Source organism: Zophobas morio, unplaced genomic scaffold, assembly GCF_036711695.1.
Source record: "Zophobas morio isolate AGI-343-1 ecotype UQ-CSIRO unplaced genomic scaffold, CSIRO_AGI_Zmor_V1 ptg000479l, whole genome shotgun sequence".
Lineage (NCBI taxonomy): Eukaryota > Metazoa > Arthropoda > Insecta > Coleoptera > Tenebrionidae > Zophobas > Zophobas morio.
The window spans coordinates 7581-29255 of NW_026972582.1; the positions used below are offsets into that span (position 1 = coordinate 7581).

Here is a 21675-nt window from a genome sequence, read left to right on the forward strand (position 1 = left end):
CAACTAATTCCTTCTCTTTTCAATACTAATGCCCCCCTCCTTTAAAACACAACGAGATTTACAAGCTGATTCAATCTTACTGGCAGAAATAATTATAGTGATTGCTATTAACAAAATATTACGAAAATTCTAGATATGTTCTCAATAATAATAATAACTATATAAGTAATTATGGTGAGATCAAAATATTTTTAACTTCATAACTTTGATGGGGAGATTGGTCACGCTAATCAAACACTAAACTGGTTATAAGAATTTTTGCTTCTAGTTTAATAAATCTTTATTAATATAAAAGTTTCCGCTTTCTATACGAATATAATGTCAATCATAAAAGATCGCCCCCTAGATCAGTTGTGGGTAAGGTGTACTACAATTCTTTTAAGTTCGATGACTGTGTTTTTAACTGGAAAATGAAGTTTTCGAGTTTATTTTTTATGACGCGTGCAATTTCAATTTCCTCCGCCAGTTCTACTCTCTTTCCTCTAATTAACTCTTTTTTGACAGAATCGCTAAGGGTATAGGTCTCCAGCTCATCTTTAACTTCCTGTTCAAGATGAGCTGCTCGTTGTCGAAACATTTAGCAGGTTGCCATATTAATAAACGAAGCATAATAAACCTTTTTGCATTAGTATCTGCTGCCTCAAAGTTTTAGAAGTTATTTTAAGCATTTCTTGAATCCGCCAAAACATGATAATATCCTTTACAGGTATAAAGTATCAGAGTACAGATAAGTAAATAATTTTAACTGCTACTCAATACCTGACACTCCAACTTATTGGGAGCATAAGCCAATTCCGCATCATGAAAATGATAAGCATTCTTTTAAAACAATATTAAATAAACAGGCGAGTAAAAAAGTAGCTGCCGGGACCTTGCAAAAGCGACTGGCCGCAATGCTACTTTTAAAAAAGTAATTCGTGAAAAGCACGCGGTAGACTTCCTTAATCATTTCGTCATCAACCTCGAGTGATCGGGCTCGTGTGATATTCGATCGGATGCCGATAATATCGTCACTGCTCAGCTCTTCGACGGGTTGCTATGCACAAGAGCGCATGTGGGTGCCAGTATAATAGAATTATAGACGAAAACGCACTCCAGTAGCAAAATAGTCTCTCAGCTCATGCCGAATAGCAGCTCGGCGGGCCTGCAACTCGTCTCGGCTACGCCAGTAGAATAGCTGTTCCCAAAACTCTGGCCCAAAGTATTTGCGGTACTGCTCGTCCAATACCTTCTTTCTAGCCATCATGTGGTTCAAAAGACCAAGACGGAAGACAGTTTCACCATATTGACCTCTCCGTGAGCCGATGCTCCATGAAAACGCATGAATTCCGCCAATCAGCCTCGTCACAGATTTCATCGTCCGCGAGTGCTGTTAACTGAATGACTCGCTGTGAGATCAGAAGTAATCAGATCTTATGCGGGTCAACGTATGCAGGGTGGATTCATACGAGGTTGTCAGAAACAGCTGTCAGCCATGCCCCTTGCTGACGCCGGTTAGCTACTATTTTCTCTTTCATACCCTTGAAAAGAGGCTCAAGATCGTTCGAGGAGTCGACTGATGTGTTCTGCGAGGGGGTGGTAGAGGTCAAGTGTGCGATGATCGCTTAAATAAGCCCGAAAAACCATAATAAAGTTTTCGAATTCCCGGATAAACATGTCTCTAGAGGCGGCTATGCAGGAAGAAGTCAAACTACGGCGAGCCCAGTCGAGAAGTTCAACATCTACGCGAGTCCTAAACTCTTCAAAGGGAAGAGCAGAGAATTACGCCCTGAAAAGTCGTCGCAGAGGACAAGCTGGAGAGACCAACCATTGGGGCAAAAGTGCTTAGCTGCCTGCATGTATATGTTGTCGATAAGGTGGCCGGAAATATCGCACCAGATCCTTTCATAGAGGATGTTTTCCCTGCACGTGCTTAGGTGACCGCCCGTCTTAAATAAGTATTGATGGTAAAGACCAGCTTTTAGCGCCAATGCTGTTAAACTTGTCTATGCTCTCCAAGATTACGTGCTTTCCTAGCTGAAACAGCTCGTCCTTGTGGTTGATATTCGACTCAGCTTCACGCTACAAAGGCAATCAAATAGAAACCCGCGACATGGGGCGACCCTTGAAAGAGTTTCTCCATTCCGTTTCCTTTTTAGTTAAATCGGCCTTCAGCTGTTCGAAGTGGTCTGCCACCGTCTCCTTTACGAGCCTCCAGAACTCCTTTAAAAACGAGTTAGAAACGAGTAGACGCTCTGGAACAAACAAGCACATGCCCTCGAAACCGCCCGGGAAAGATTGGTCAGAGAAGTCTGGTGAGGACTCAGTGCGCCTTCGCGGAACAGTCGGGAATTCCTAAAGTACTCTTCCTCGTATTGCCGTATCTCCTCAATGGACTCTTGCCCGTTGCCCTTACCGGCAATCACGGCGAAGTACCCTGCCACTGGAGGTGAGCCCCACAAGGCGAAGGAAGCGGAACTTGTAAGAGGTGACAACCCAAAGCATTCATGCGGAAGAGTTTCCCTTCCATTACCGACTTGATCCGCTGGGAGCCAATGTTATTCGCTTCAGCAACATCCAGCTTGGTCAGAACCTGCAGCAAACGCAACGCGGGAAGACCCACGAAAAGGTTCAGCCGCAGTGAATCAGTACAAACACCGTGCGGCTTCCGGTGGGGTCTACAGAGGAGACGAGGTCAGACACGCTACTGCGCTCGGCATCTACTGATCCATCCTAGAGGGGCTGGAGTGCTAGGGAAAGACGAGCAGCGGAAGTTACTGCGGAGACTTACTTGGATGCACAGAATGATGGCGTTCGGGTTGGCCATCTGCCGCCTTGACATGTCCCAGATAGTTTCTTTAGTGCCCTCGGCCATCCCTGTAGTCACGTGCTAACCAGACCACGAGTGAGGCGCCCTTGTGTTTCGCCCAGTAAGAACAAACCACACATTAATGATTCCTGGTAGATCCACGAGGACCATCCGGGGAAGACCAGGTCCTGTACGGGGGAGAGGGGGGGGGGGTTAGCCGGAGAGCCTTGAAGGAGGCTGGAGCACTACTGACCCTGGACATATAGAGAGATGGTGGCAGCGCTGACCGTCTCCTCCTCCTTAACAGCGCGCTGCATGCGGTTGTAGATTTCCCTGCGAAGCTCTGTTAACTGGAGAAACTGTGGTTAACTAAGACGCAGGAAATTAAAAATTGACAAGAACCTCTTCTTCTGAAGTCAGATTAAAAATCCTGTCTGAATCGGCAAAGCAAGCGACGCGGGAGGGGCCCTCGTAAAGAGTCACCTGCACGGGCGTTCGGGTCATCATTTCCCCCGCGCCCCGCGGAAACATTCTTGTCTGTGCTAACATCTCCAGAACACTCGTTTTACCTCGTTAAGTAATAAGAATTGTTATTTTTTAATAAAAAATTCTTATAAAAAAACTCAAACACTCCAAAAAAAAAAAGCACCAGAACTTTGATCGCCAACAACGACAACTCTGGGAAGAGTATCGGCCATTTCAAACCTTTTGTAATACTTCGACAAGAGATCTAAAACTTCTGAATACGATTCTACAAGAGACTTATAGAAAATTAAACCCTTTTATAAAACGGATAAGATTAGTTTCAAACCTTTTGGGAGTTTTTTGTGGCACGATCTCCTCTTTCAACTTCGTTAAACAATAGCAAGTAACTAGTTCGAAGCTTTTCGTTATCATCTTCAAGTTTCTTAATGATTGTCTTAAAAGGAATAGTAAAGTAAATAAGCTGGCAAAGGTAACGTTAATAAATAGAATAACCACCTCTAACCTCGAACGTTCTTCTAAGAATTCTTTTTGATGCTTAAAGTTAAGATCCTCTAACTGTTGCTTAAGTTCAAAAACTTTTTGTTCAAGTTCATTAACTTTTTAAAAAAAATCTTTTTATACTGCATCTTCGGTCAGATATATAAATCCTAACCCTTTTTGCTTTCAGAATCAGCTGAGTTATTAACTTTTTCCTTTGAATCTGAAGATGCAGGTAACACAATATCGTCAGGTTTCCGGTGATCTGGTGATATCTCAGACCCGGTTTCTGAAGCAGAAGGACTCTTTTTAGGTATGTTTTTTTCAACTAAATTACCAAGGATGTAAGAAAACATTGAAGAAGTTCCTAAAATACAAAATTAAAAGTTTTGTCGTTTACAGTGTTGAACAGTTATTTACCATCTTTAACATTCTGGTGAAAAGTTCCTATTCCTAAGTCGGGCAAAGAAAAATTATTTCTAAAGTGCTCATAGCTTTCAGCTATTGCAGCACCCTATATATTTAAATATATCAATGTGTAGTATTACATTTATATAGTTAAAAGTAAGATTGATATTTTATGGAAAAACTAATAATATGAAAACCCAAAAACACTACTACAGTCAATGTAATCACCACAACTACTGGAACGGCCAAAAGACGAGCTGGAAGAAAGCGAGCCATTAGTTTCAAGGTAGAAAAATTATTTCTTTGTGTTACAGCAAATATACTCCTACACTCGGCATACGCAGCAACATTACCAGTAGAGTTGTTAACAATAGTAGAAGGTGCTAAGCTTATACTCTTAAGCTTAAACATAACGGCTTGCCCTTTGCTAAAAAGGGTTTAACCTTTGTATCAATTTTCACGACGCCATGAAGTGAACGCCCCATAAAAAAAGGGAACGAACACAAGTCTTGCGCTCACATAAAAATTTAATATATAGAATCGCCAAGCTCGACATACATCTATTACAGAGGCGTGATCGACAAAAGTTGGAGTTAAAGAGGATTTTCTATCTTCAGATTAGGGTAAAAGAGCTCCAAAAGAGTAATCGAGTTGGCAAGTACCACCGCTGTCTGGCATTTGGCTAGAGCGCCAGTTGCTCCGCACGTAAACTATATCGCGGCGAATGTCAAGGCGGTAATTCAAACTCTTTACCTTTTACTTTGTTCCCGAAACAAACTCTCGCTGCACAACAAACGACGCTTGTATTTGTTGTGCATCCTAGTAGTCCCTTCGCTCTAAGTGAGACGACTTACGATGGCGTGCCGTGATTTGTTCTTAACGATGCCTTACATAAAGACCTTCAGCTTGAACCTCTGGGTAACGTTTTTCGACGCAATGCTATCGCCTTTACGATCGGCTCGGTCAGCACACCAATCGATTAAATCTTGAAAGGAAGTCTCCGCTTAACCGTGTTATTTAAATTAAGAGGCTTTAAGGTTATTCAACACAACAACACTTTTTACCCCTAATAAAAAGTAAAAGGCTCTGTGTCATGACCAAATTACCTAGCTTTTATAACAAGTTTTTAAAAAATGAGTGGTCTCACTAAAAATTTCGTGCCTCCAGATATCACCAATCTAACTTACCTTAAGCTGGTACCAACGCCTAGTAGCTTAAATAAGGGTAAAACGCTAATCCTCAGATGTCGCTGGCCAGCGCAATGACGGTGGCCGCATCGTTACGCGATAAATAACTTAAGCAGTGATACTGTAGAACGCAAAAGGAAGGGCGCCCCGGTAAGGAGTAACGCAAAAAGAAAAAGAAAGCTTTTTTTTTTTTATTTGAATAAAGTTTTCCTAATCTATTTAAAATATCTAGTAAAACTAATTAAGTAAGTATTTACTTATTTAACCTCTAGACTAAGCTATATGAAATTAATTTAAAAGGTACCTGAAAGACAATAAAAAAATGTGTTACCTTCAATTTCTCAAATTTTGATTCCTTACTGCAAGGTGGTTAAATTTTAAACGCTATCCAAGTTATTTATGTCATACTGACATACTACAGTCGGTACGCGCAGCGCAGCTTCCCCCTAAACCGTTAGAGGTAAAAAAGGACCAACATTTCTTAAAGAGTCGTAGTTTAGACAGTTCGTGTACTATTCCGTAAACAAATCATACGAGAAAGTTTAAAAACATGACAACAAAAATATATTATATAAACTAGTATAAAAAATAAAAAAATTTAATAAAAAATTGAAATAAAATAATAAGTAAATTATTTAAGTAAAAAATGTTTAATTATATGATTATGAATTCTATAAATATATATATTTACGTTATATTTCAAAATATATAAATGAAAGTATAATAAAATATTACTTTGAATTCAGTTCTAATCTTAATTAATTAACTACAAATAATCAAAGTGGTAAACCAAGGTTTAAAGGAAGCGGCCATAATAGTGGTTTAACTCTTTTATATCTGTTGTAGCAGGCTGGATTATAACTAACAGCAGGAGCTAATAAAGCTATCGGAATGCGCGTTGTTACTCCTTATACCATTTAGTCGCTATTTTTAAGATCAAAGCCTTAACTGTCTCGAACTGCAGTCACTATGAATTTGGGCATTGTGTCACGTCGGGGGAGGGGGAGGAGGCTGAGTGAGTGCCCCTCTGACTAGGTTTTTTTTTACTTATCTAATTACCTCATCTAGTTAATCACCAGGTAGTTTGAACTTACCGCTTTATAAGCAAATAGATTCTTACACCGCTTAACACTCTTCTTGTTTAACAATGCAAATTACAAAGTATTTATAGCTACTAACAAGCCCACTCCTAGTTGGCGATTTATAGCTAACAAAAGCAATTTGAGAGCTTACCCCAAACATTTATAGTATTAAGAATTAAAAGGGCGCGCTTCTAATAACTTCACATATTAATTCATGTAATTTTAATTAAATTAATTACCTAACCTCTTTTATAATGAGCTTTTTACTCTTAAAGCTTTTAAATAAGTTATCTACTAAGACTAGGAAAAGAGAATTGTGCGAGAAACAAAACGCGATCTTGGGTTTACGCGGAGTTAGAGTTTCGGTGATGCCTCTCTGTAAAGAGTGTAGTCAATTCAGTTATTATTATTGTTGTTTAAAAAAAGTAGTTATTTTTCCAAATAAAGATAAAAAATAATTACTTTCTTAAGGTTGATACTTGTATTAAATAACTTTGTTTTTTTCGATTCCTTTGGATCTATAGATAGAGTCTCGAAAATTAGTTTTTATGAAAATTTTAATGTTCATAAATAGTTTTTATAACTCTAAAGTTTTTATACAATTTATTATAAAAAAAAAACAATTTACTGAGTAATGTAACTTAAAAAGATATTATTCAACTTATTCGAGCCCAAACCCATTCAAAGATATTTGGTATTTGGTATACCACCGCCGTCGTGCAATGCGCAATATAGGAAAGCACTGGTACGACTAGTTGCACTTTTCCAGCGGCGAGACCTTATAGCCGTACAAGCTTCATTTCAAGTGTTAGTTGTATTGTGCAAAGCTTTTATCATGCTCGCACGTATAAGCATGTCCCGCAGGCTATCTAATTTCTTATGTGATTCACTTGAAAGTTGTGATCCAGAAATTTATGATCTAATAGAGCTCGAAAAGAAACGTCAGTTTTACAGCCTTGAACTTATCGCTTCTGAAAACTTTACTTCTCGAGCTTGTTTAGAAGCTCTCGGCTCTGTTCTCACTAATAAATATTCTGAAGGTTATCTTACAAGTTTTTTATTTGTAGCTGGTGTATTAAACAAATTTCCTCTTACCCTCGAAAATAATATTGCTTGTTAATTAAGGACTTCCGGGAATGCGTTACTATGGAGGCAATGAAGTGATAGATGAAATTGAAAATTTGTGTAAGAAACGTTGTTTAGAAGCTTTTGAACTGGATCCCTCTAAGTGGGGTGTTAACGTTCAGTCCTATTCCGGGAGCACCGCAAACTTTTCCGTGTATACTGCGCTTCTAAAACCATTTGATAGATTGATGGGTCTCGATCTTCCCCACGGCGGCCAGTATTTCTGATAGAAATATAGTTGTATACTTTTTTCTGATTATATTATCGATTACAGTCTTTCTCATGGATTTCAGACTTCTAAAAAAAAGATTTCTTCGTCTTCCATTTACTTTACCTCCATGCCCTACCAAACCGATCCTGTACCTCATTATTATTACAGTTTCTATTACAGTTTCTATTTTTTTTTATTACAGTATAAAAAAATTAGAAATGACCAAAAAGATTATACATAATAAAAATTACATAATTTTAAACTTAAATTCTAAAAAAATAACCACATTTCGCTTATACAACAAAATCTCGATTGAACTAATATGAAATGAATATTAAAAGCATATTTTTTATAGCTTAAGTTTTTTCGTGGTTTTATTCAATTTATTTAATTTATTTATGTCTTTTGCATTCGTAGCATTTTGTCATGTTTATATATATATTTTTACTAGACTCTTAAAAAATGTTTACAATTAAGAAAAATAATAAAAGCTCTGTTATCTATCATTTATATTAAAATACGTTTAAGTTAAACCTTTTTTTACTTTGAGAAGCCTTTAATTAATTGTATTTCGAATTTTTTATAACACCGCCTCAATTATGTTAAATGCACATAACACGGAGCCCTGCTTTTTGCGTAATTTTTTAAATAAGCAAGGCAGGCATTGCATTTGTCGAGAATTTGTTGTAAGAAAATTTAATTTTTTAGCCTAAATAATCTATTATAAGAGTTTTGCACTACCCTTTTTCTTCACTTTAATAAATAATTAATTTTTCTCAATTTAATAGGATTACTTCTGCCTTTTAAAACTAAACAGCTCTCGCTTATAATAGAAAACTGGTTTAATTGATTATAATAAACTGGAAGAATCGGCGGATTTATTTCGACCTAATCTCATCATCTGCGGAGCAAGTGCTTATCCTCGAGATTGGGATTTTCAGCGCTTCCGAAAAGTTTCTTCTTTATTGTTTCTATATTTACTATTAATCAATTCATCTAAAGATTGCGGATCGGCACGAGGCTTACTTAGTCATGGATATGGCTCACACTTCCGGCCTTATTGCAGCTAAGCAGGCCAATAATCCTTTTGACTACTGCGATGTGATCACCTCCACTACTCACAAAACTCTCCGGGGACCGCGAGCCGGTCTACTTTTCATAATACTTACAAGGAATATTACTTTCTAAATTGTATTTTTTCCGTTTCGTTGAGAGAATTTTGGAGTCATCCTGAAAGTGAGGCACCAATTTTTAATTTTTTTTAAGGAATTATTTTCTACCGAAAGCCTGTTTCTGAAACTGAAAAATTTCTCTCTGATTTAGAATCTCGAATTAATTTTGCGGTGTTTCCTTCGTGTCAGGCTAGTGAGCACTTCCGTTGCTTAGAGTTCTTTTCGCGTTTATACGATTTACCGTAGGGAGGTCCCCACAACCACCAAATTGCTTCGATCGCTGTAGCGATGAAGCAAGTTTCTTTACCTGAATTTAAAGATTATATTGTGCAGGTTAAGAAGAATGCCGTGGCGGTACACACCTTTATATAAACCGGTATAGCGAGCATTTTTTAAATTATTTTTTTTCAGCTGGCCAACTCTCTAATAAGCTTGGGCTATAGACTAGTGACGGGAGGGACGGATAACCACTGCATTCTGTGGGATTTGCGGCCTCTTGGTGCAGTAGAATCCCTAACAAAATTCTCCATCGGAGGGGTTTACAGTCCTTTGAGGTCTCACTGGAAGTAAACTCGAGAAGCTCTGCGAGAAAGTGAGCATCTCCTTGAACAAGAATTCGGTACCGAAAGACACGAGCGCGTTATCGCCTGGTAGGTGGGTGCGGCTGTCATTGGGGATCGCTCACTCTCTACGCCCGCAGGGGGAGTGCGTATAGGCACGCCAGCCTTGACATCGAGGGGCTTCAAAGAGACTGATTTTGTTGAAGTGGCTGAGTTTTTGCACCGCGCTGTCCATCTCTGTTTGGAAATTCAGGTGTTGTTTATTGGATTTAAATTCGGATGTAGTATATTATTTTTGTCGGTACACTAATTATCACAGACGTCAAGGACTTTTTTGTGACGTCTAAATTTTATTTATCAATTTTCATAGGTTGAAACTGGGAAAGCATTGCCATGTTTTCTTAAAGCTTTAGAGAATAATCCGAAACTTAATGCTCTTAAGACTGCAGTAGAAGCGTTTGCTTCGAAGTTTGAGATGCCTGGCTTTGATATCAGCGACACAAATAATAAAATTTAAAAAAAAAAGTTATTACATCTGTTATAAAGTTTTATGCTTAACAGTACTTCAGAAGTTAGTGAAAAAAAATTAACTTTAGGAAAACTGCTTAAAAAATTTCTTTGTTATGGCATCACGGTTGTACTTATTCTTATATAAGCCACTCGCTCTGATTTTTTCAATACTGCTCATCACTTATCACTTTCAATTTTCTCTACCTTTGCATATTTACAAAATAACAATTAAATGTATAAAAAAATAATACTGTAAATGTCCTTTTAAGGCTGCGTTTGATTTGTAACTTTAGTTTAGTTGCGAAATGCGAAGTCATAATTTTTATAAATGGGTTATTTTTATATATGAGGAGCTAAACTTCACGATAGCTAGGCTAAAGCGCTTTTAAGTATTAGGAAACCGAGCTGAACAGCAGTTGAAGAGAGCAAGGTTTCAAGAGTTTTTACATAACTCAAAATCTATGACCATATATAGGAAAACAAATTATACTAACAAAAAGTTTAAACAAAAGCGTGAACTAACATTTTTGTATGGCATTTCTTGGTGCTCAATCGAGTTTACAGAATCTTAAAGTTTTTTAAGTAAATATTTCATTTAAAGGATTAACGCTATGCTTTGTTATATCTAAATTTAAGTAGGAACACCTTAACGGTTTAGTGGGTTATCGATTCAAACTTCAGGCGGGACTATGTACCCATATATAAATATTCTAACTGCGTGTCCCGGTATAAATGTCTTAGAAAGTTATACATCACAGCCGCCTGCGAATTAACTTCGCCACAAAGCTATCTTAACTTTGACAGTAACTGAATAATGATTGCATTTATAATTGTCGAATATAATTTAATAGTGAAGATATTTTAGCATTTAAGCGTGTTGGATTTAATAACAGCGACAAAAAAAAAAGAGGAGTCCACTCCCTTACATATACTACAATCCGCTGGGAGTAGTAAGCGCCTCCGAACACCTGCGTGAAGCCCTACCCTCCAAAGAGAGGAACCTTAAATTAGTAAGCGACCTTTGGCTCGGAATCCTTAGTAAAAGGCGAAAATTTTGTCGCAGTAGGGAGAAGTTACCCTATGATTTATACAACTTGTGTAAAGTTATTATATAAAAGCGAGATATTGCACGTTAAAGGAATTTGTTTAACATTTGATAGCGAATAAACTAGGGATAAGTCAATCTAAAAAAAAAATCTTTGAAATTTCCTTTGTTATACGAGACAACGTACGCCGTCGGCATACTTTTACATACGTGCGAGTCCGAATTTAATTTGCTAGCCTCTTAACGAGTCGACATCCATTTAAATAAGGACAGGCAAAGTTGTTATTATACCAAAACGCCTCGCCTTAGTAAAATTTTAATCAGCTTATTAGTTTGATTTTGCCACTCAAGATTCTTAAAGTAATTATAAAAACAAGTAAAGCCTCAGTGAAAGGCCTAGAAATTTATATAGAAGCAAAACGCTATTGCCAGGGTACGGCTAAAGGAGAATATACTAATTATTGAGTGAGCATATCCTCTAAAGTACCCTTTGTAATTTGTGTAGAAAATTAAAATTTTTAATAAGCTGTACAATGAACCGAAGAGGTTGGAATAATAACTTTTCACCCTCTTTACTTCAGGCTCTTATGAAGCCCTTAAAAATCGTTACACAGCTCTACTTGAGCGCGTGCACCAACACATACTATTTGACACAGTTCTGGGAAGTTCCTAATACAGAGTACTTTATCAGTTAATTAATGAAAACGTAATTTTCTACTTGAAAATTTTGCTTAAGTCAAAAGTATATTGGTTTTTTTCCCTTTCTTCTTTAATATTTTTTTTAAATGCGTGGAAAAGGAGGAAAGAACTACAAAACTGGAAAAACCATCAGAGCTAACAACACCCGTTATAAAGGAGGAAAAACTCAAGGTAGTTATAGCTTTGTTTGTATTAATAATAATTTAGAAAGATATTATAGTATCTCACATTAAAATTTGTAGCAAATGCCTTGAGTAGTGTCGAACTGACAGCAGAAGAGGAAGAGTATATTAAAAACAAGTTTGGAGATATAGAACTTTCTGAGTCCGAGGAATCCTCAGAAAGCTCTGAAGGGGGTCAAGAGGATTCTGATAAATTGAATAACCAGCACTTAGTTAACTCAAATAAGGTAGTCTCATCAAATAAACAATGTAAGGCTGCTATTAAGGATCCATACTCACCTGGTAAGTTACATCAAAAAGCTTTTTTAATAAAGTTAAGTGTTTGTAATTATTACACTTATAAGGCTATGAAAACCCAAATCACAATTCACTTTTACAATCCGAGATTAGTTTGAGCAGGAGTGAATTAGAGAAACTGGAAAAAATAAAAGCTAGGTTTTTCAAGAAGTATATTTTCAAAATTTACAGTTAATAATTAATATAAATTTTAGAAAGCGCTATTTAGAAGCTGTGGCAGCTGGAAAAACTGAACAATCTAAAAAAGATTTAGCCCGTCTCGGTACTTCATAGGCTTTTAATTCTTTATATTTTTAAAAAACTTTTGTCTTATGCAATTCTGTTTATTTTAGCTGAAGTTAGAAAAAGAAGAGAACTCGCTTCATTGACTAGGAAAAAAGCAGACGAAGACACGAACGCGGAGGCCCAGCACGCCGCTTTGAGTAGATTTTTTTTATTGTTTTTTAGTAAAAATTAAGTTATTTATGTTCTTTGTAACAGATGCGGGAGTAACTCAAGAAGAAATTATTACCTATTCTGCATTAGAAATAAAGAAAATGAAACCCCAAAAACTTAAAGAGGAGTTGAAAAAGCGCGACTTGTCTACGCAAGGAACGAAAACTGATCTTATAAACAGGCTTCTGGAAGCCTGTCAGAATTAAATTTTATTTAATTTTTTATGGCGGTGAGGATTTATTGTATAGAAATAAAATTAGTGTACGATGTTAGATTATATGCCTCAAGTTATATGAGTTTTTTAAAACATAAGTTGATAATTAAAAGAGTGGAGGAGAAGATCTTAAGATAAGTGTTAATTTATTTTTTCTAAACATTACCTCTATTATCTTTACTTCTCACTGCGCGAGGCACAAGTTTCTGTTTATTTCCGAAATACACTTCTTTTGGTAGCGATAAATTGCTAACAGCGCTGATAACTTCGTCAACTTCCATCTTCTGTTCCTTTTCTTCAGCGAACAGACTTTCTTCCAACATCGATAGCTGATTGCTTGAGTCCATTGCAACTTTTAATTTTGATTTTCCTTTTTTTGGAATGTGTATTGCAAAGCTATTTAGTTCAAAATTTGCAGGATACTGGTGTTCGTCAAGCAGATGCTTTGAACGATATTTACAATTAAAAAACTTTTTTGGACAACCTTCAACGAAACACTCATACTAGAAATAAAATGAGCTATATATTAAAATCATTTTTCCAGAAATTTAATACCATTGACTTTTTACTTGTATGTATTCTAAAGAAGGGATCGTGTTCTTCGTTGATGTGCATATTTAAGTATTTCTGCGTTATAAACACTGCTTTACAAGTCTGGCAAACATCTTTGTGTAAGCTGCAGGTTAAAGTAAAAACTCAAGCAAGAGAACCAAGGAAGCCAAAAAATAATAAAATCTTGGTTAACATGTAGAGCTGCCGAATGGTGGTGACACCAAAAAACTTCTAAAGACTAGAACTAAACTAGTTTTATTTATAAAAAAATCTTCAGTTAAAACGCCTTTTAAAGAGTGGAAGATAGATTATTTAATTTATAACTTTTTTCAGTAAACTATAGTATTTTTTACCTATAGTAGTGAGCTTCAAACAAAGGTAGCGAAGAAAAAAACTTTTTTTGACAGCTATCGAAGTCACAGTAAGCTCCGTTATCACCGTATGTGGAAGTAAATTGGCTGGCTTTAACTTCGCTATTACTTATCGAGTCACAACTATTCGGTAAATCACTTTCATTCACCGAGCAAGCTTTTAATAAAGTTGTAGAAGTATTGGTATTTGTATCGCTTGGGCTTTTTATTTCACCGTTATAAGGCACTCTCTTCACCTCTTCCTCCAGTTCTTCCTTATAGAAAATATTTAAGAGTAACTTCACATAAACAAGGCATTGCTTAAGGAAAAGCTAGCTTACTAGTCCCACCGCTTCGCACTTCTTTCGTATAAATTTCCAATTTGGTCGTAACATTCAAATATTCCAGTGCTATTTCAAACTTAAAAAAGTTTCTATTAATGACATTGTTACACTACAGTCGAAAGAAAAAAAACTATCTTAAACCGCGTAATCAGCATTTCCTCTTTGTGAGGGTAAAAGGCATTTGTTCCGCCAAGAATACAATATGGAAATAACTTTAACCATGAAAGTGGGTTAATACACAATCACAACTACTACTAATACTTTAAATACTATTATTGCAATGTCAGAAGGTAACACACTAAATCTTTAATTTTACAATCTCGATGCTAAATTTCAGATATAACCAGATACTATTATGAACACAATTTGTAATTTACTATTAATATGGATAGTAGAAGAGTATGATCCGGAGACCAGAGCAGAAAAAATATATGTATTATTTTTAAAACTAAGCTTCTTTTCGTTTTGGATACGTGGTTAACGTATCGAGCTTTTTGTAAACTTACCTTTATTCAAAGTATCGAAGTTTTAAAGAAAATTAAATTATCAGCTGATTCCTGCAGACACTTTGTGGCAGTTATCATTGCTAAATTCATTGAAACCTTAAATAAAATTTGCCACTAGGAGAACCACTTTATCGTACATCGAGACAAAGTTGCATATGTTATAAGTAACAAGTCTAAGAGGTTTGAGCTACTAAAATTTATTGTGTCGTTGGTATAATGTGCTAAAAAACCACTCTTCGGAGTAAGTAAACTATGAAGATAAATGATAAATAATATTAGGATAAATGAAAAAACTTTAAGAGGCGTCTGCAAAAAACTTTCTTAAATTACAACTTTTGTCTACATATTAGTAGCTTGAATTTTAGAGAATAAAGAAAGTTTACAGGGCACTTAGTCTCTTTTATTATAGCTGAATTAAACACGATGATTTATGAGATGAAGTTATCCATTTCATGTAGTGAAAATATGCACTAATTAACAATACAGAATCTAGACCTTTTCAAGTGGGTTGGTGATCTGTTTTATCATTGATAAAGTTTTTACCCAGACTAGGATAGGATTTGAGAAGTGTTCGTGAACTGCTGCAGATGTGGGGGTTTCTAATTTTTGTTCACTCACGGCTCTTTTTATAGTTCATTGGTTGTTATTCTTTACCAAGTGCTCCAAGATGTTACCCCGGCCAGCTAGTCATACCACTATGCTATAAGTTATGCTCAAGTTTGAGATCTCCTCCTTGGTGTATGGGTTAAAAATGGAAAAGATTTTACGTAAATTTTCTTCTAACAGTTTTTTTGCCTGATGGTATTTGAAGAAAAACGATATTTAAAGATCAAGCTTTTAAGGTTGTAGGCTTAGTTTTACTGAGCAAAAAGTTTTTAATTTGGATTGCGCGGTCCCCTTTCCAGTTTTGAATGCGGTCTGTGTACTTCCACTTTTGACGAAGGGTTTGCTATTAATATTTAACCTCACTATTTGCGGAAGAGTATAAAGAGGCTACCCCCAAGAAATGGTAGCTCATTTATTAGGCACTAAAGATCTGCTAATAAAATGGATTTGCAAACAAAATCATCGCGAAACTAAGGAAAAAAAGAGAACTTATTACAGAGCAAGGCCTTAAAAAAACGAATGAACTACCCAAAAGCTATGTGTACCGACCAAGATTTTTCAAAAATAAACTTACTGATTGTGCTAATGCTAGTAATAAAATTAGTACTTCACTAAGTAGTAACAGGACTAACAATAATGATAATAAAAAGTTATAACAATGTTAAAGTTGTAGTAATAGTAGTGATTATAATAGTTATAGTAATGCTAGTAATGATTATAATGATAGTGATAAGGTTAGGGTTATGACAGGGTTAAGTTTCGAATCCCCCTGTTACCCATAATTCTTCGTAAACATTCAATTTTAAAATTTTTATAATCACAACTTAAAGCTAACAATATTTGTACTAACTTTGCTAAAAACGCGACACACATATTTAATGTAATGGGTCCCCCCTAAAAACATTTTAGAAAAACTTACAGCCCTATTTGAACACCTATGGGTATATATCTCATACTTCTTAGTTACATTCTACAAAAAAAAGAGGAAGGTGGTCTTTCGTGGCGTCTTTATTGAGCTAGACGATGTATATATTAAGCAAAGTTAGATATCACTCTTTTTTTCTTTTAAACTACTTCAATCTGAGAAAAGTATATATAACCTCGAAAATAGAGGCTACATAACAGTATTTGTAAACCTTTTGAAGCATCGGTAGAATTTGGCGGAGCTTTAGTTGCTAATTATATGAGCATAACGAAAAATTTTCCTCCTCCAACTGCTAATGTGTAAAGTGCGGTGCAGATCATGCCACGAAATTATGCCCTAAAATATAGTGGAAAAGCTAAGCTGCATGCTGTAAGGGCGTTCACATTGCTAGTTATAGAGGATGCATTTTCACCCTGAAAATGCTGCCCTTAGAAAGGTAGAGAAAACTGAGGACAAGTAAAACATAGGAGACTGTCCTAGTATACTAGGAATAAATATGCCCGCAAATATTTACCTGCAACGTCTACTAGTCCAGAAAAATTGATAATTAACCAAGTGGCAGTCTCAATGACCGAGGTTATTAGCAATTAAATTTTAAAGTCAATAACGGATTTAGTCGAGAAATTTAACTATCGGAAATAAGAATCGAATATCGTTAAAAATAATAAAATTTTGGTTCGGAATGAGGACTGTTTAAAATTTTCTTTTGAGTTTATAAGCTCGTCAATAAGGCACACGCCCTCTAGACGTTAATCTTCTAAGAAACTATTCTATAGAAGTTACTGGCATCTCTCTGTGCGGCCCTATAGACCAAACAATATGTTAAATTTGTCTTCTGGATAACAAGGCTTAGACCCCTTTACAATCCCACAGACTGAAAAGACGCTACAAACGAAGAACAAAAATCTTGGTTTATTAAGGTTAAAATGAATATTTATAAATACACTTTTGAAAATTATCTTAATAGATTAAATTTACCAGTTAAAATTAATTAAAAATCCAAAGCGCATACCCTCAGTTGTGTAATATCTATCTTATTTAACTGCGCACTGTAAGTGAAATCTTAACATCAAAACTGACGGCTTGCGAAACAATAAAAAGGAAATTAGTCTTGGCACCGTTACCTTAATCCTAAAGTAGTCGCACTAGGACTCTCTGACCCCATAAGTTTTAAATTTTTTCTTTTATATTGAATAAAAAATACCGTTAACTTCTGAACATTTGTTGTCTATTGAGATATTAGGTTGCAGGTCACACTAAACTTTAACTTCCTATCTAATGTATAAATAAGGAAAACAAAATAATTTCCAGATCTGTGAGACCCCCTGCGGTTACTGTAGGGTTAAGATATTATTCTCATTTGGAAAACTTACTGGAAGAAGGTAACAATTTTTCAACTTACGCTATTTATACACGATCGCATGGCTGCAGAAAAAGGATGTGCAATTACATTTAAGAAGGGCATGTACACGGAGATATATGTGAGTAACGTTTAGAGCTCAGAAGCTGCGGAGGTACACAACAAACTACAAAAAAATGGCAATGTAATGTATCAGTGGTTCCAGCTAGTTTCCAAGCAAAAAGTTAAGTAATGGGTATCTAGATAAATTTGTGGTTTATCGAACTCCTTCTTGGCAACCAGTAATTTTCAATCCAAGCACGCGAGTTGGAACAGATGCTGTGCGAATAAAAATGGAAAACCCCTAACCGGCTGGGCTAATATAACTGATTGCCTTGTTCTGGGACCAGAAGACCCCTTACCCCATGAGACCACTTGTGTATTGGACATTGCAGTACTTAAAACATAGATATGTCCCTGTATTGATTACTTCTTTTGACGTGCTATGATTAGACAGAGAAATTTTATTAAAATATACTTTTCCGCCATCTAAGTCAAGTATTAATATGCATAGGCAGTCCGTCACTTAGGATCAACAACTTAGAAAGCTTAAATTCTCTAGATCCTTTAACCTGATGATGACCCCGCTATTAAACAAATAATTAAAAGGAGACGCTGACTTCTTAGAGGACAAAGAAGCCTACAACAAAATTAAATATTTATTAAAGGATGAACAAAAAAAAGTTAAAATGGGTGAAATCCGCGATTTGTCGTTATGAAAATTTTCAAGGTCCCTTAATCCTTCGGCAAACTCTAAAGAATTAACGCTATCTTAGCAAACACGCCAATAGTAGAGCTGCTATAAATTTTAGCATCGTTTAGCGCACATGGATAAACGGCAATTATTTTGTATCATCTTGTAAAATGGGTTAATATAGCATATTAAAAATTATTTTAAACGCCCATTTATATATATAGCTATTTATTAACAAAATTGTCTTTGCTCTCTGCTGGTTTTTGTTCGTTTTTGGGCTCCAGTTTGTAGATCTGGAATGGCTCGTACTGTGGTTAATTGTAATTATTATAGATCCTGGTCTTCAGGGCCTAAAAAGTAAAGGAATAATAATCATCTATGGGGTGATCTTAATAGTTGTTTAAGATTAGTTGTTCGAAATTATTTAGTTAATAGAGGATATTAATAATAGATTAAGGCTCTATTTTAGCATTCCTACCGCAATATGTTAGATTTACCACCCATATACCATGAGGAGGGCGTGGCATATATTGCCAAAGGTAAATCTTACGTGCTAGCACAACACTTCTCCCCGTTTTCTGAGCCTTCCTCCACAACTCAAGAAGAACTGGTTTGAGACAGCCTATAGCAATAATTTGGACACTCACTATCTTACCAGCTACGAAGAAATTACAAATAGGCTGCGGGAACACACAACCTCATGCTCAAACATTAATACTACTAAGAATATTGCCTTAACAAACTAGCTCAATAAAAACAATATTCTACTCTTTAAATCGTTAGAAGTTAGTGAAAATTGTTTTAATTCTCAAATAAAAGAAACCAGGAACTTTTGCATGAGCTATCGGTTTATAAGTTCAATATCCTGCATCGGTAAAGTTGCGCAGACTGTGATACTCGCGAGATTATAAAATTTACCAATAGGAAGGCTCTATTCCAGATCCTCAACTTGATTTCTGAGGACTGATATGTATTACTTAAAGGGTTGAAAAGAACGTCATAGTACACTTAGACGTAGAATAAGCCTTCAATAAAGTTTGATGTAACGGTCTTGTAGACAAGCTCGGTTGTTCACTTACTTATGTCCTTATTATTGACTAATAAAATTTTCTTATCGAACAGAATATTAACAAACCGCATAGGAACGTTGAACCCAAAGGTTAAAGGTTGGAACATTGGAATCCCTCGAGGATCACTTTTAGCCTCGCTTCTTTCGCGATTTGTACGACATATGCCAGTATTAAATAACGTATCACTAGCCCGATATGCGGACTACACAGCTATATTCCGCAGCTCTAAATCGACGGCTCTCGCTGAACATCTTTAGCAATCTTCACAGTTTGGAATTTTGCTTTGCAGCTTAAAAGATAAAGATTAATGTTTTTAAAAGTTCGGAGACGTTTATTACAATAAAAAAGAGATAAAATCTAAAGCCACAAAACCCTACATGTTTTTAAACTGCCAATATGTGGAGCTCATGTTAAGTACTTGTGACTTATTATCGACCAAAAAAATTAACTGGGTGCGCTCATGTTAAATACGTCATGAAATAAATGAACTTTACCAAGAAAGTTTCATACCCGTTAATATGTAGGCGCAGGAAGCTCAACCTCAAAAAAACCGCTTTTATATAAATCCGTATTAATCCAGGTAATGATGTATGCTTTCGTTTCTTTGTTCTACTTCTTAGTGTCAAACAAATAGACTGCAAGTTATTGAAAACAAGCCCCTTAGAATGATCACGGTCGCTCCCTGAGGCATACATAATACTCAGTTTACTCGTGACTGCAACTGATACAGTCATGGAGTTCCTATAAATTACGAGTAAATGCTATAAAGAATACAGTGCACATCCTTATAGTTTACTAGCTGCTGTTGTTGAAGTATTACAGACTGTTACAACAGATATAAAGGCTTAAACACTTTTTTAGGTCCTTTCTTTGAGCTTTAATTTATCACCCTAAATGTTTGTTAATAATTTATATTTAATATTAGAATGTATGATAGATTACATATTTATAGTTACATTAAGATGCCTCAGTCATAAATATTATTTATTCTTCAGTTAACATATATAGGAAAATAGCGGAAATTATCATATTAATTATCTACTTAACTTATTTACTTCCCTATTCTCTTATATTTTAATTTATTTATTTTTATTTTATACTATTATATTTAATATATTTATTTTTTATATTAAATATATATATATTGGTTGTTAAAAAATTCCTTTGTCCGATTTGCTTCTAAGGAGTTAGGCAAACTGTGAAAATCGCGACTCGTCAAAGAGACTAGTTTCCGGAGGGGAATAAGAGTAAGCAGTAAAAATGATCTATGCATATCGACTGTAGCATGTCGGTAATAAACATAAATTAATAATAAGGTTGTAAACCTACTCGAAACACCAATATTTAGCAAGTTCAAACATCTAAAGAGGTTGTAATTAGTGTTTTGCTTAGCAGTAGCCCTCCTCTATCTCGTACTTTAGGTCATACCGATAAAAAATATTTTAGGATTGTGTATAGTCTTTCTACAAATTTAGCGGACTACAACTGTTTTTATCTCCCTGACGCTATTCACTTTTTAGAAAAGGATTTTAGTTATTATCCTGGGTATCCATTTTTGTTTATTATATTTTTAAATATAATTTCTGCGGAGTTTAAAATCTATGGGCTGAAATGTTCCGCAAGCAAAGCCACCCTACTGCTTACATATAGTTCTTTCAGGCGGCGACGGAACGGGCATGAATAACATATAGGCGCCGCTGGGCATAAGGTTGCTTTTTGCAAACACACCATAGTCGACAGTAGGAGCGTATATTTTTTTTTAGTATATGTGCAACCTTTGTAGCAAGCATGGAGTTCGCTCTGAGCTTTTCTTCCTTTTTTCGTATGGGAGAATTGAGCACATTTTTGTAACTGACATCGGAGCATTGACCACTTTTTTCACTTTTTTATCAACGTTCACAAAACCTAAAATATATACCTTGGTTTTAAACTGATTTGATTATTGTTTATTTAATTTTATTGAAATCAGGGAATTGAAGAAGTTTCTAAGTTTTATTTTGTTATAACTTTATACGGAAGACAACCCTACGTTTATAGTTCTTTAATCTCTTTCACGCTCAGTTTAAAAAATTTGCTACGTGTAGACTTAATTCTTTTTAGAAAAAAGGGTGATAAGTATACATTTTAAAATTTTTTATAAGCTTATAAGTGGTAAAGATACTCATCTTTTCTACAGTAAAACAAGGATGCTATGACTTGTATTAATTCTATCAAAGTTGCTTTTATTAATTTTTTTTGCTATCTTTCTCTAAACTTCTTTATCCCATTTGGAGCAGGTAATAGGTATATTTTATCGTTTTATTATTACTATAGAAATAATACTACATTCACAACTCGTTTAGACGGTTCAA

The 21675-nt window shown here is 35.5% G+C and overlaps 4 protein-coding genes and 1 long non-coding RNA gene across 7 annotated transcripts; 2 read left to right on the forward strand and 3 right to left on the reverse strand.

Moving 5' to 3' along the window:
• Positions 1-304: 304 nt before the first annotated feature.
• Positions 305-4547, reverse strand: LOC135121050 (dynamin-like 120 kDa protein, mitochondrial). Of its 3 annotated transcripts, XM_064045354.1 has the most exons (24): positions 4388-4547; positions 4172-4265; positions 3927-4118; positions 3770-3870; positions 3600-3707; positions 3438-3549; positions 3191-3357; positions 3042-3138; positions 2927-2976; positions 2771-2869; positions 2632-2712; positions 2476-2572; positions 2256-2416; positions 2086-2202; positions 1955-2031; positions 1808-1902; positions 1624-1739; positions 1449-1565; positions 1291-1388; positions 1094-1235; positions 872-1036; positions 760-819; positions 617-698; positions 305-558 (listed from the first exon to the last, which is right to left on the reverse strand). In XM_064045354.1, exons 1-24 carry the CDS (start codon positions 4433-4435, stop codon positions 368-370), a joined length of 2667 nt encoding a protein of 888 aa, XP_063901424.1. In that variant the 5' UTR covers positions 4436-4547; the 3' UTR covers positions 305-367. The 3 variants fall into 3 exon arrangements, with proteins under 3 accessions (XP_063901424.1, XP_063901427.1, XP_063901426.1); XM_064045356.1 differs by lacking the exons at positions 305-558; positions 617-698; positions 760-819 and having other exon boundaries at positions 950-1036; positions 1094-1231; XM_064045357.1 differs by lacking the exons at positions 3770-3870; positions 3927-4118; positions 4172-4265; positions 4388-4547 and having other exon boundaries at positions 3438-3539; positions 3600-3654.
• A 2672-nt stretch (positions 4548-7219) lies between these two features.
• Positions 7220-10013, forward strand: LOC135121060 (uncharacterized). The gene is made up of 11 exons (XM_064045367.1): positions 7220-7468; positions 7554-7770; positions 7828-7912; positions 8598-8717; positions 8767-8911; positions 9031-9129; positions 9187-9290; positions 9348-9435; positions 9491-9586; positions 9637-9749; positions 9867-10013. Exons 1-11 carry the CDS (start codon positions 7264-7266, stop codon positions 10011-10013), a joined length of 1419 nt encoding a protein of 472 aa, XP_063901437.1. The 5' UTR covers positions 7220-7263.
• Positions 10014-11820: 1807 nt separating this feature from the next.
• LOC135121070 (28 kDa heat- and acid-stable phosphoprotein-like) lies at positions 11821-12918 on the forward strand. The gene is made up of 6 exons (XM_064045374.1): positions 11821-11921; positions 11993-12214; positions 12277-12367; positions 12424-12491; positions 12562-12651; positions 12710-12918. Exons 1-6 carry the CDS (start codon positions 11837-11839, stop codon positions 12868-12870), a joined length of 717 nt encoding a protein of 238 aa, XP_063901444.1. The 5' UTR covers positions 11821-11836; the 3' UTR covers positions 12871-12918.
• Positions 12919-13033: 115 nt separating this feature from the next.
• LOC135121061 (uncharacterized) lies at positions 13034-13493 on the reverse strand. Its single transcript, XM_064045368.1, has 2 exons — positions 13434-13493; positions 13034-13321 (listed from the first exon to the last, which is right to left on the reverse strand). The coding sequence occupies exons 1-2, from the start codon at positions 13491-13493 to the stop codon at positions 13034-13036; spliced, it is 348 nt and encodes a 115-aa protein (XP_063901438.1).
• A 510-nt stretch (positions 13494-14003) lies between these two features.
• On the reverse strand, positions 14004-14210 carry LOC135121069 (uncharacterized). Its single transcript, XR_010278844.1, has 2 exons — positions 14122-14210; positions 14004-14055 (listed from the first exon to the last, which is right to left on the reverse strand). It is a non-coding gene; the product is annotated as an uncharacterized LOC135121069 (long non-coding RNA).
• Positions 14211-21675: the final 7465 nt, after the last annotated feature.